The following is a 14,321-nucleotide window of genomic DNA, read 5'->3' on the forward strand; positions in this document are numbered from 1 at the left end:
AATTGCTGAATCTGTGTCAAAGGCTCTCCTACTTACTATATGGTAATTTTGGTTTTATTCTCTGGTAACAATTGGCAAATCCTAACTCTTCAAGTTATAAATGCTGGAAAAATTATTAGGTTAGAAGAACTCCTCGTGAAGCACCATGGCTTTAGACAGAGAGTTACCACAACTTGTCCTAGCCCCAAAGGAAAGCAGCAACGTATTAAATACCAAGAGACAAAATGAAGCAAAGCACGATAGAACTGTGGAAAAAACCCCAAGCAAGACTGCATCAGTTGAGACTGAAATAAATTGCAGGTGAAAAATACATGTTTAAAGGTCAGTGATTATTTTGCAAATGTGCACACACAAAATCTGTTTTGCAATTTTTTGTATTTTCCAGAAGTGTGCCTTGTAACTAGGAGATACTTAAACTAACACTTCTTAGTAAGGTGATGGGAAACCTTGGGGCAAGCAAACCAATTTGTGGAGAAAGCACACCCACGTTTTGTGTATTTGTATGGCTCAGAAAGCCCCTCCTTCCCATTGGGATTTGGTACAATTTCATCAGCTTCCTTTCTTCTTGTGCTTTATATACCAGGTAGTTTCAGCACAAGCCGAAACTCAGATTGAGATAGGGAGTTTGAGCCTCTCACAGCATTTTTGCACTCTGTAAACATTCACCAATCTGGAAGGGTAAAACCTCCACTATGGTATTTAAGCATGTGCTTCTTAAGGCATTTGGGGAAAAAAAAAAAAAGCCAAAAAAACGCACGCTATCTGAAGATCTCATTTGTTCTACCATATTTCAAGAAGTGCATATTTCTAGACAATTCTGCTTTCATTTTGCCTGTTGGCACGTAACCCAAGATAGGTATAGACGTACCGTAGGTTCCCCGTCCTGCCATCTTGTGGAACTGCTGCCAGGTGAGTGGTCCCTGCACGTGCTGGATGTTCTCCCAGGTCCTTCCTGTTCGCTTCTTCTGGATGGCGTCCTGGAGGAAGGGCTGCAGCGAGAGCAGCATGCGCACCACGTCCTGGGAGGAGAGCATGCTGATGTCCAGGACTGCAAACGACAAAGGAGCAGCCATCGGGGTCAGTGAGGAACAGGAAGAATTATTTTGAGGTGACAACATTCTTTGGTTTGTTCTTCACAATGCCCATTACATTTGGGCAAAAGGAGTGGTCAGTGAGGAGCAGGAAGAATTATTTTGGGGTGACAACATTTTTTGGTTTGTTCTTCACAATGCCCATTACATTTGGGCAAAAGGACTACAATGAAAACTTTACTGAAATAAAGCTGTCATTGTAGTCCTTTTCACATACCTCTCACTGTTGCCCAGCTCACTTCATAAGAAGTCAGAGCATCTTCAGCTTATTAACAGGTTATAATTGATTATAAAATCACTTTTTTTTGGTGTGACACTTAGACATAGAGCAGTTCTTTTCTGCTGACTGCTTATACCCTTCTCCAAAAACAAGGGCCCATAATTCTGCCCTCCCCTCAATACTTGAATTTGTTTTGCATCTCTGCTTTGGATCTGTGAACTTCCACAGATTCTTACACAATTTAGATCACAAAGTCTAAGGAAAATTGGATTACTGGTACTTAATATGTAATTTATAAAGCCTTCAGAAATCTATTTATTTCTAGAATATTTTTAAGCCTATCATTTCCCACATACAGATTGGCAAGTTTCCTGACTTGCAAGTTACTGATTGGCAAATTTCAAAAACAATTCATAGAAAAGAAATCTCATTTCCGATCCCTACCATTGCTGTGAGGCCAAGAATGTACAGTGGCACTTCTTACGAGGGCTTCATCCACCTTCCCACCGGTGGGGTTGTCCACGTACTGCCTGCCCTGCTCCAGGGCGTTGAAGCACTCTACCCAGGAGTCGTTGCTGTCGGCCTGCAGCCGGTCGTAGCTCCAGTTCATACACGGGAGTGTCTGGCGGTTGTTGGAGGACATATAATCCAAGCAGCTCAGAGATGTGAAAGGCTGTGTGTGCTGATTCTGGAGGAGGAGAAGGAGGCTCATGGGAGGTTCCTGGGTCCTTCTAGCTCCCTCTCCCATCTGAGAGATCAAGTTGCTTTGACATATCATCAGTCGTCTTTCCGCAGCTTGGCCTATGTCTGAGGTCTTGCCAAAAATATCCAGCTCGTCCTCGATGAAGAGCCCGGAGTTGTAACCTAATTTGCGGTTCATAATAGCGCTAAAGCCACAGGTGCAACGGTACTGATCCTCGTTTGATGAATCTGGGATGTATAATCCAACATCTGCACCTTTAATATTCATATTACAGGCGCAAATACAACAGCTGTCAAAGTTACGGTCTTTGAAGATGTTCAACACCGAGTCGGAAAGAATCAAGGTGACGTAGAGGCTGTGGGCTTCCGGGATGGGCTGCACAGTGGCCGGCTCCACAGAATTGAGCGGTCGCGTTGTAGAAGGGGTAGAAGCAGGTGAACCTTGATCTGTGCTGTCGTATTTCACAGATCCTTGACCGCTCGCAGTGCCCCCACCTCTAGGAGTCCTTGGGGTCCTGGGAGTGCGCGGGGTAGGGACAGAGAAGCGGGGGGTTGCTGGTGAGGGCAGGACTCCTGCTCCGCTGTTGCTGGCCGGAGCAGCGCTATTTAGCGTCACTGGTGTATTCATCTGAGGAGTGTTCATCTGAAGATAGTCTTGGTCGGCCAAACTCCCAACACTAGGCACATTGCTACAAGAAATATAGGAAAAAACAGGAGTCAAATGCCATCACAAAAGACTGATTTTGTCAAAACTTATTTTTAAATACAAGGAGATGGTGAAAACGGACAGGGTTCATTGCAAGTGCAGTGCAGAAAGGACATCTTCAGATATTCTGCTCGTAACCTTTTACCCATGTCTCTCAACTAAAACTGTAATTCTCATCACGAGAATTCTTATCAGGATAATAAAAAGGTTCATCTCTTATGTCTCTCAACTAAAACTGTAATTCTTATCACAAGGACCATTGTTTCTTATCAGGATAATAAAAAGGTTCATCTCAGGCAGTTAGCCTTCTTAAAGAGTATTCCCATGGCCTAAAACTCAAATGCTCTTGAGAAGAATCTCTAGATAAATTATCAAGTTAAGATTTTAGGATATTTGTAAGGGAAAAGAGAAAGAATTGTAGTTGCTGTTTTGAACAGAATTATCTATAAAGAGATACACGCTAGTGGAAATGAAGAACATTTTTCAGAGACATGGAAGTGTTACTTTATTTTAGAAACCCTCACTTACAGCAGCTGTCAGAAGTCCTGCAGCAGCACACACACGACACTGCCTCGTGGGGCTGTGCAGCTGAGAAGAGTATTTCAGATACTGTACATGCAAACCCTCACTTGGGATTACACCAGTCTACAGCACAGTGTGACACTGTCCACCACAAACCCTTAGTCCAGTAAAGCTAAGAATCATATTTTTGGGTCATCTCCTGTCATGACTGGTTTTTATTACTTTTTGCCATTTTCCGCCAAATTTAAGCGACCAAAGAACAGTTTGAACAGTTTGTACATTCCCAGGAAATCTATCTCCTCTTTGGAATGATTCATTGTATCAAGAAACAGGTAATATGGGGCCAATCAAAAGAATAAGATCTTTAATTAACTTTTCCACTTTCCAAGTTGCTAGTAAGTTGCTCACTTCTTTCAAAATGTGTTCATTACACTTTTTACTTACCCTAATGTGTAAGAACTCAATGAGTCTCCTGATGAAGGAGGGGAAACTGTTTTTTTTTTCATGTTTGTTCTGTGCATTTTGTGTGTTATTGAAAAGGAGTGCTATTTTAATGGTCACATATCATTAGAGACTTAAAAAGGAAAACAGTGAAGACCTTATTCCTTAGAACCATTTTATTACCTTGAACTGCTGTGTGTCCAACTTGGAGCAAGAGAGGAAAAAAAAAGAAAAATGAACAAAGGTTTGAAGGAGTTGTGAGTCTGAAGCAGGCTGAATGCCTCAGACTAATAAGAAAAGGTGACCTAGAAACCTTGATTGGCAATCACCACTCCGTCGGAAGCCTGCAGTAATAATCTTCACTCTAATTGGATTATATTGAAAATGAAAGGGTTTTTTTCCCCAACAAATACCTGAAATTAATAACTAGCTCAGGCCTGGTGAATCAGTTACTATTATGAAAAAAACTGAGAATTAAATTGCTCCCTAGGCACTATCAAGGGTTTACAATTTCTTCTTTGCAATTCTTTTGAGAACACTGAAGGATCCTTTGCAACTGGAAAAGGACTGATTTAAAGGATTTGCAGACTGATTTAAAGATACAGGCTACTTCCTCTAGCCATGAATGCAGTGCAGCAGGAGACCTCCGTACTATTATTATGCCCTTTAAGAGGTTTTATGAATTTAATGGTGCAAGTTCTTCATAGCTTTCAACATCTCCAGCAATGAATTTCTTCCATAAATATTGCTAATTTCTGAGAACTAAATAAGGAATACAAGCTTTTAAATTTAACAGCGGTCTCTGCTTGTAGGTCACAGCAGTCTCATACTCCAGAGAGACTGGGCACTTTTCTGTGAGTACTGAGAAGGGGGAGGGCAGCGTAAATCCAATCAGCACCTGCCTGATCAGCAGCTCCCTGTGTGACCCCTTCAGGTTCAATCACAAGAACCCAGAAGAGCTAACGGGAGAAGAGAGCTGTCTCAGGCCTAATCAAAACTCTGAGAGCCCTCAGGAGGCAAAGCAGTACCATCAAGCCCAGGTACCACCAGGATGAAGCTCCCACTGAACGCACAAGCACAACCAGGAGGGGAGCCCAACTGTAGGGGAGAGAACTGGGCACTGAAATGGGAGCACAGAGAGGCGAGAGGTGAAGTGCATTAACTTTATTCCCTAACACTTCTCTTTTCTGTCCAATTACAATATTTTCCCGTATTGGAAATTGCAATTAATTCAAGTACCACATATTCCTGTTTTTTTAAAAGCACTAAGAGTGGAGTGGACATGTACTGTAACAACACCCATTTCCAAAAGCTGTTATTAATTCAAATGTTCCTGTTATCAGAACTTTTTGATCTGAGACAATGAGAACTTTAAAAGCTTTAAAATACATTTGCAGGATATTTTAGGCTTCTAGTGTATAGCAAATCACTGTTAATACATGCAAGAATTTTAATTACCAAGCCATTATAGGTAAGGGCATGACAAACCAAAGGTTTGTACTACAAGACTGTACTTACTTGTAGCCATCTCTAATGAAAGTGGCTGCAGGTGGCAAAGGAAGTTGTTCAATTTTAGGAGGAACAGCCCAAGAAGGCCTGAAAATGCAGGCGTCTGGTATCTTCAGAGGTAGGAGGCACTGACTGGGCAGTATCTTCAGTGGAGCAAATACAGAGGAGCCCACAAAAGGTTGAAATGATGGAACTTTGTGCACATACGAAAAATCCTGTAAGATCCAAGCGACATTGTTTACAACAACACAGTAAGGTGCTCTTTGTAGGTATTTATTCTTCATTAAAACCTATTGTACTGTTTGAACACTCTACAACCGCATTTTTTCCAAAATTAAGTGTATTTATTCATTCTACACAACATTCTAGAGCAGTTCCTTCAAGGAAACTCAGCTGAGGCTCCTTGTTTCACTGAGATGCTATACAGCTGTCATGTCAGTAGACTTCACAACTAGACTCATTTAAGAGTCTGAAAAATGAGTAGTGTACAATGAAATTTTCATATTACCTAACTTTAAGCACCTAATTTAGGCACTTCACAGATCGATCTTTGCAAGACTTTTCTACTGACAATGGAGAGAGAGGCCAAGTCACTGGGTGAAGAAACCTGTGCCTTAAATCAGCCTCTCTGAATATCCCCCACCTTGGGGATTAATATAATCCAAGTAATAACAGTGGACACATCACACGTTCCAAATATTAAATATAGCATGAAATATAAATATATAAAACAATCTAGTAATCATAATATTACATATAAATGAAGTCCAGTCAAACCAGACTTTCATTGACTGTCATGTTTGTTTGCAGAGAATGACAGCAAGAACTTCAGCCAGACTTTCTACAGCTATTCCAAGTCTCTTTCAGAAGAGAAGAGCTCCTCCTTTTGAGGCACTACTGCAAAGTAAAAATCATTATTAAACAGTAACAGTAGTCTCTCTCAGAATGTCAGTATTTAACAACTCATTAGATCTTTTCTTTTTTTCCCTTGCACCTTGTAAAGCATTGAGATGAGAAATGTGTGAATTGCTGCCTTCAGCTGCTGAATGCTCAGCAAAAGAAAACTACTTACATGTTCCCAAAATGATTAGCAATGGGTTTGGGTGCTCGTTTCCCCCACTGGTGTGTATGAGCAGGTGTGACACACTTAAAAGCAAGTAAACTGGGCTGTTGGAAATGTTATCAGGCAGAATTAAAATATGTATTTTAATACTCCTAATATGGTTGTGAGGGAGATTAAAATATCTTCAATATCAATGATGCCTTAAAATCTGTTCCCACTCAAAATTTCAGCCCAAACTATTCTAGTCTTAAGCAAATAGTTTACTGCACAAACAGAAGAAAAAAACCAAATAGTAAGGTCCATGGCAAGTCTTACAAACCTTACAAAAAACTTACTTCAAACTTCTCTAATGGTGTAAAAATTGGTAGATACACAAACTGTACAAGCCAAATGGACATGAGTGAAGCCCCTAAGAAGATGCCTTCTCTCATCATGCCTTCAAGCTAGGAGGTGAGGATAGAAGGAAAAGGAGATCTTGCAATAATATCATCTGTGCCCAGCTTTCCAGGTGGTTAACTGTCCTCACGAGGGGGGACACTGATAACTAACTCCTTAACTCTTTTGCAAAGTCTCTCTTTCTCAACAGAATTGTTCATAAAACTCTACCAGCTCAGCCCCTTCACAGATGCCAGCTTAACGTGCAGCCCTGACTCTGACTGGACACACTTAATTGTAACATGGAGAGGTAATCCCTGAGTGCAACAAGCTCTCTCACTCCCTCCTCTCCCAGGGCCAAAACTCAATGCTCTTACAGAGAACAGCACCCTCTGGCTTCCCTGTCCTTTACTTTGTCTGCCTAAGGTATACTATTTACTGCCCTGCAGGAAAATTTATTCATTCATAGCTGACTAAATCATTTTTACCAAGATAAACATATGTATCAGTATTCCCACATTGATATATAGCCACTTCTTGTCTGTGCAACTGCAAGTGCTGGATCCTTCCATGTACAGCTCTCTCAGCAATGCAGATGCTTAAAAACAAGCCTTCAGTTAATTCCAATATTCACAGGAGCACAAAGTGAGAGGGAAGGAGGGAGGGAGGGAGAGGAATGGCTGTTGAAATCAAAAGAACAGGCTGCAGCAGATTAGGGACTGGTGCTGGGGAGAGGAATGGCTGTTGAAATCAAAAGAACAGGCTGCAGCAGATTAGGGACAGGGTGGGCCTGAAGGAGAAGAATTAGGCTATAAAATCAAGGGTTGGGGGTTACCAGGAAGACAGAGTTATCGTGGGTGTCTCCCTTTTTATTACCTGCATACAAATAAGCTTGCTGCAGAACAAGGTGATGTGTATTTCTATAGGGAAATATGCATTTCTAAATAAAAAAAACCCAACCCATAGGCTATATGCATGGAAATATGATAACGATAACTTTTGACAAAAGTGACAAAAACTGGCCCAAGAAGTTAAGTAATGCAGAACAGACACAAGCAGGGAGAATGGTTTTATCCTACCTCTTAACCTGCGTTAAAGATGGAACAATGACATACAAATCAACGTACACTTGGTGCTTATGTTAAGTCCTTTTATGTGATGCTATGGAAAAATGGATACATCTTGATATGTGAAGTCGGGGAGGTGAGTACTAGTACCCAGCAGCAGAGTCCCCATTTAAAAATAGTTCTTTACTCAGATACACTATAGGACTCAATAGAGGAGTAACTATGTGACATTACCTGACCTGTGTTATACAGAAAGTCAGATAAGAATGGTCCCATCTGGCCTTAAAACTTGTGAAGTAACATCAGCTGAAGAAGAAACAGAGCAAGTTCAACCCCTGGGCTTTCTCAGAGATTTTCAACCCTAACCAAAAAAGGCAACATTTCAGAGAGAAAAAGGCAGCCTTTCTACATGCATGATTTTCTCCCAGCTGCATCCCCAGGGACTGGCAGTAAGGAGTGGCTACACATAAAAGGTGCTACAGAAAAATTATCTGGAGAAATAAATCATTTAACAGCTACTTAGTCACGAGTATATTTTTTCATATATGTACATTCTTTCTGTTAGGCATAGGGCTCATTTCACATATAATATTGTTTGTGTCCTGAGAACACCCAAAAACGTTATAAACAAAATTACAAGAAGAAAAATACCTATAGGTAAAAACAGGGAAACTATTAAAAAGCTCTTTTACTATAAAAGAATTTTTTCCCAACTAAAGACTGATATGTACTTTATAGGGCACCAGTTCACATTTGTTAGTCTGCTACACACGCTACAATACACATGACTTGTTTATAAAACTCACAACATACATAGATGAGATTATAAAAATACCGTCTCTTCGGCATGTTACCTTAATTTCTTCAGGTTTAGGGCTACCTAATCCATCTTCCACCTCCATTTTAAACTCAGCAAGCTGTGTTGGAACCATGTTGACCATAGGACTTTCCATCATTCCCAAGGTTGTCACAGTCTCTGAACTTATTCCATCTTTGTAACTCATTACCGGGGAGAAGGCAGGGTGTTGCTCTAAAGAAGGTGGTGTTGGGAACATCCTTTGGAGATCTGCCACAGCTAAATATGATGAAATAACGCACTGTTAATCCTTACAATACAAATTCTCAAGGAAATCCAATAAACCAGAAGAGACTGAGTCAATACTAGCTCTTATTTCAACCCCTAAAACCTAGCAAAGATTCTACAGACAGATGAGAGTTCTGACACCAGCACAAATCTAGATGAAAAGTTAACTCCTAGGAATAAATCCCAAAAATTCCTAGAGAGACTTTGCAAGTGTATTGTTCAGTGGAAACAGCAAATTGGTAGACACATAAATTCTATCTACAATTTTAACAGCAACAAAACAATAATTTCAAAGTACAAAAGATTAATTGACATTAATGCAAAGCTCCCCCCAGCAACTGTTACTAAGGAGACACAGAAGACTTTCTTCCCTTTTTTAGAGCTGATACCGAGCCCTAAAACGGGAGGCTTTTGGAATTAGCATGCACTTAGCTGCATTTTTCCACTGCCAAACAGTCACTGGGGTCTCATGTGGGCCCTAGGACACAACCCCTGCAGAGAAGGCAGGCTACTGTTGCGAACACAAACATGGGTGATTTTGCTGAAGAATCAGCCTGTCAGGCATCCAAGGGTGACAAGTGCCAGAGGAAGCCACAAAATTATTATAATAATAATAGTTTTGCATCGCAAGACATTAAGGCAGGAAAGGCAGGAAAATCCCGAAATTACTTCTCAGTAAATGAACGTAATGTAATCATCCATCGTATATTTTTCTTCTTTAAGCAAAACAAAGAAAAAAACCCCAACAGAAATGCTTAAAAAAGCATAATGCAATGAAATAATAAAAAAAAAAAAGTCTTGCGTTTTCTACCCAGCTACATTCTTTCTACTTTCAGCTCCCAGCTTCCATATTTATTCTGCCTAAAAATCACAAAGTATGCTATCTTTTCCTGGCTTGAATTAGGACAGATATTCTCTGGACATAACCATCACTCTGGTGAATTCACCATTAAAATACTCAAATTAGAGAAGGATAAATTCCCATAGGCTTGTCTACTTAAATACTTCTTTACTTTTTCTGACAGAATGCCCAATTCCATTTCCATTCCTATACATGCATCCAACATGAGCTAACAGGACACACGGACAAATTTGTATTCAATCGCTTTTGCAACCTAAATATTATGGAAAATTCATAAATAAATAGAGATGGGTTTCTGACTGGTAAACACTGCATTATAGAAATCCAAACTGGTGAAACATAGTACTACTCAAAAACGAACTGAAAAAGACAGATGTAAGTAATGGAATTAAAATTCTATATATTGCATATATATATATACACATACATACATACACTAACAATATATTTTTGTAGGATGCTGCAGCCTCAGGATGTGTCTCCAACTATCTCTTAACGGAGCCAAAACCTGAATTTCATGCTTTGGTGCACAGAACAAGGCAGCCAGTCTGTTTAATTCTTTAGACAAAGGGAATCAACTCAAAATAAATATTATGGAAAATTCATAAACACTGCATTATAGAAATCCAAACTGGTGAAACATAGTACTACTCTCAAAAACAAACTGAAAAAGACAGATGTAAGTAATGGAATTAAAATTCTATATATTGCATATATATATATACACATACATACATACACTAACAATATATTTTTGTAGGATGCTGCAGCCTCAGGATGTGTCTCCAACTATCTCTTAACGGAGCCAAAACCTGAATTTCATGCTTTGGTGCACAGAACAAGGCAGCCAGTCTGTTTAATTCTTTAGACAAAGGGAATCAACTCAAAATGGAGTTCTGTTGCTAATAACAGTCAGAACTGAACCCAAAGCCTTTCAGAACCTGGAGCAGCACAGTAAGTAATCACAGAATTAGGTGAAGTCCTCTCAAAATGGAGTTCTGTTGATAATAACAGTCAGAACTGAACCCAAAGCCTTTCAGAACCTGGAGCAGCACAGTAAATAATCACAGAACTCTATGGGGTTGGAAGGGACCTCTGGAGATCGTCCAGTCCAACCCCCTGCCAGAGCAGGCTCACCCAGAGCAGGTCCCACAGGAATGTGTCCAGGGGGGGTTTGAATGTCTCCAGAGAAGGAGACTCCACCACCTCCCTGGGCAGCCTCTGCCAGGGCTCTGCCACCAGGCTATGAGTTATTCCCACTCAGTTGTTTTGGGGATCTGTTTGTTTGTGTGTGGGTTTTTTTCCCATTCTCAGTCTTGGAATTTAAAAGGCCTTAGTCTTGTCCTGATGTATGACAAAGTAATGTTGAAAACTGGTTCAGTAGAACAGAAAGAACTATTTTCCACCCAATGCTAGTATGAAATACAATCTTCAGAATGCCAGCTGGATTAGCTACTGCCTCTGTCCTTCAAGAAAGAGAAGCAGGCTTTAGAAATGGGAGAAAGGAGGACGGGAAGGACACGGTTAAAATGATATGTGGTCAGTGGGACTTTATGATGATGTACAAGGCATTGCAGTTCCCTGCAGATACAGTTATGCCTCGACAGCTGGTGCCAAGGGGACAGCTACAAAACAGAAGTGGAGTGTATCTATCTAACTTATTTCACACTGCTCTAGAGTATATCATTTTCTCACACTCAAGCTCACTCCAGTTAGCAAAATTCTGCACTGCAGATTCATAAAAAAGTTTAATTACAAAAAATCCCCCAACCCTACAGCAACAGGCTAACTATCATTATTCATTTTCATGTGTGTCATGCTTGAAAAAGCTTTGCATATTTTAAAAAGCTATGGATCAACTAAACCTGTCAAAATCCAATCTCTGTATACTTCAGACTTCTACATTTGAGTAAATCAGCACGGCTTTTATGGGTCCATAAAACTCTGACTCATCTCCTTCAGACTGTTTTTCTTCTTCTCCTCAATTTGTTCTCATTACCAGCTAAAGTTAATGAGAAGGCATTAAAGAATGATTTGCAGAGAGATTTGATTTCTAGCGGCCACAAAAATCAAACATTCTTCCTCCTCACCACTAAGTAATTTGTAATTCATAATTTGATTGGTTAGTATTACACCAAAAATTCTCACCTTCTTCCTCTCACACATACATACACACATTTCTCTTTCATCTCAACAGAAATGCCACCTATATAAATAGAATCACAGAACCATTTAGGTTGGAAAAGACCTTTAAGATCATTGAGTCCAACCATTAACCCAGCACTGCCAGGTTAGCACCAAGCCATGTCCCTCAGCACCATGTCTGGCCGGATTTTAAACACCCTCAGGGATGGTGTCTCCACCAGCAGCCTGTTCCAGTGCTTGACAATCCTTTTGGTGAAGAAATTTTTCCTAATATCCACCCTAAACCTCCCCTGGCACAACTAGAGGCCATTTTCTCTCATGCTATCGCTTACCACTTGGGAGAAGAGACCGACCCCCCCCCGCTACACCCTCCTTTCAGGTGCAAGAAATACACTGAAAGGCCATATATCTCAGTGAGTAAAAGCTGCCACTCTCAACAGCTGTTTGCACAGTCCTTACAAAAAAAGCCCTATTGTTTTAATTTGCATTTCACACATTTTCAGCATATGAAATTTAATTGCTAAGTTTCCTGCACTCCTATAGCCTGCCTTGTACATGTGTTGTGCCTCCGATGTGTCTTCAGTTAGAACCCAGCTCTTCGATTCTAATCATGCATTTCCACATCTAGATTAAACCCTGCCTGAAGGTGATTTTAGTTTGAATTTGTCAAATGCTGAATGCAATTTTCTTCCAAGACAACTTGTGCCGTAATGGCCAATTGGTAAATCACAGCTTTAGATTCTTTGAATTGTTTAAAAAGAAGAGTAATTTATACTTAAGAGGGGTATGGTAATGGTGTTAGTGACTAACTGAGACTAAATACTGAACTGAGAATAGAGGGGATAGCTTCTAAACGAAGATTTGCAACAAATCCCTCCCATACTTCCAATATAGACAATAATGTCAAAAGAAGAGCATCTCAAATCTCAGTAGGCACATTAAAAATACATGTCTATATTACCATCCACTGTTTTCATTAAAATCTGCTTATCCTCTTCTAATATTGGCATGTGGTAATTACAAAACAAAATAAGCACACTACCTCTTAGTTCTGAAAGAGTGACATGATAAGCCTGCTGCAAAAAGGCAGTCTGGGAGCTACATAAAGAGATTGTAAATGACAGCAAAGTGGTAATCAGTTGTTGCTACTTACTTGGTGGGTAAGGTACCGCTGTTCTACCATCCTTCCCTACAGGGCGTTCCTCAGACCCTACTGTGGGCATTTTTGATGACCGAAGAGCAGGTGATACAGCCTAAAAGCAGAATAATCACATAGCATTTTAAGAAAAATATACAAAATATTAGGGTTCATAAGGTATTAATAATTCTGGAAACTCTCTGGATGCGATTTCACAAGAAAGAAAAAAGCTTACTTTTCTACTCTCCCATCCACTCCCCCCAATGAGGTTGGATTTCTTTTTCCTCTCTCTCAACACTAAAACAAAACAAAGCCTCTGAAATGCTTGCCTGTCTATACACTACCCACCCCCCACCCCCAATATATAGATACATATATATAAGCATAGCATATGTATCTGTATACACACAAATTATATTGGCAGTGTTATCACAAACACTGAGCTTGAAATTAATGTCAGTACTCTACTTGCTTCCATGTTTGGACTACTCTAAGATGATAATAAAAATATGCCACAGAGTAAGAATGCCATAAACAGGCTACCACAGGGGGCAGCTCAACCCGTGCAAGTTTTAAGATGGGAAGAACATTAGGTCTGTTCAGGCAAACTTCACAGAAAAAGGTATTTTTTATTTTGACAGGAACAGTCTTCTAGTAGATTTGCATATTAACTGTGACACCTTAAGTGCAGTTCGTGTGGAACCACAGAATAGAGAGAATTTGTAAATAAATGGGTGCACTTGAAAAGTACTCCCAATAACCACACGGCAGACTTCTAAATGCTATTACCTTTATCAGCCAGTTTAGGATCTCCTTTTGCATCATTATGGCTATATTATATTAAGCTTAAAAATAGTAATTATTCAAATCTTTGGCCTTCTATGTGTCTTGATTTTTTTTTCCTGGTAACTGACGTAAATCTGCTTTTCCTTTTGTATTTCTTAATGTTCAGCAACTATTCCTCTTTGCAGTGAAATAAACCACTTGCAGGAATAGAAGGAAACACACTTCAGAGAATTACTGGAATTCAGTAAGCTGATTTTATTTTTCCTTGGGCAGCTTCTCAGACAAGGTAAAAGAACAAATCACCACTTAATGAAACCAGGATCTTTTCCATAACTCTCAAACAAACACAAACCACTGATAAAAGCTAAGGGCATGAAAGCAGGTTAATGCATTTCTAAAGCAACTACATTGCTTTACCTATGGATTTACCATTTCTTATAGCCTGGCTATACGATGACTGAGTCAGCAAGTTAGTTGTGTACACGTTCCCCTGAGGACCAAAAAACTCTCAAACACAGGCTTTGATGTTACCCAAGTGATCTCCTAATATTCCTGAATTATACAGTGATGATCTCCTGAAAGGACACTTCTCTGCCAGCAATTCTTCCTA

The 14,321-nt window shown here is 40.0% G+C and overlaps 1 protein-coding gene across 1 annotated transcript in view; it reads right to left on the reverse strand.

Moving 5' to 3' along the window:
• MED13L (mediator complex subunit 13-like) overlaps positions 1 to 14,321 on the reverse strand; it is a 182,038-nt gene that overhangs the window by 26,403 nt on the left and 141,314 nt on the right. Inside the window, exons 13-17 of the mRNA XM_014963264.1 lie at positions 12,941 to 13,040; positions 8,551 to 8,771; positions 5,201 to 5,406; positions 1,756 to 2,702; positions 869 to 1,048 (exon numbers count right to left, since the gene is read on the reverse strand). Coding sequence (XP_014818750.1) covers positions 869 to 1,048; positions 1,756 to 2,702; positions 5,201 to 5,406; positions 8,551 to 8,771; positions 12,941 to 13,040 — 1,654 coding nt within the window. The remainder of the gene's footprint in view (positions 1 to 868; positions 1,049 to 1,755; positions 2,703 to 5,200; positions 5,407 to 8,550; positions 8,772 to 12,940; positions 13,041 to 14,321) is intronic.

Source organism: Calidris pugnax, unplaced genomic scaffold (genome assembly GCF_001431845.1).
Source record: "Calidris pugnax isolate Ruff unplaced genomic scaffold, ASM143184v1 scaffold32, whole genome shotgun sequence".
Taxonomy (NCBI): Eukaryota; Metazoa; Chordata; class Aves; order Charadriiformes; family Scolopacidae; genus Calidris; species Calidris pugnax.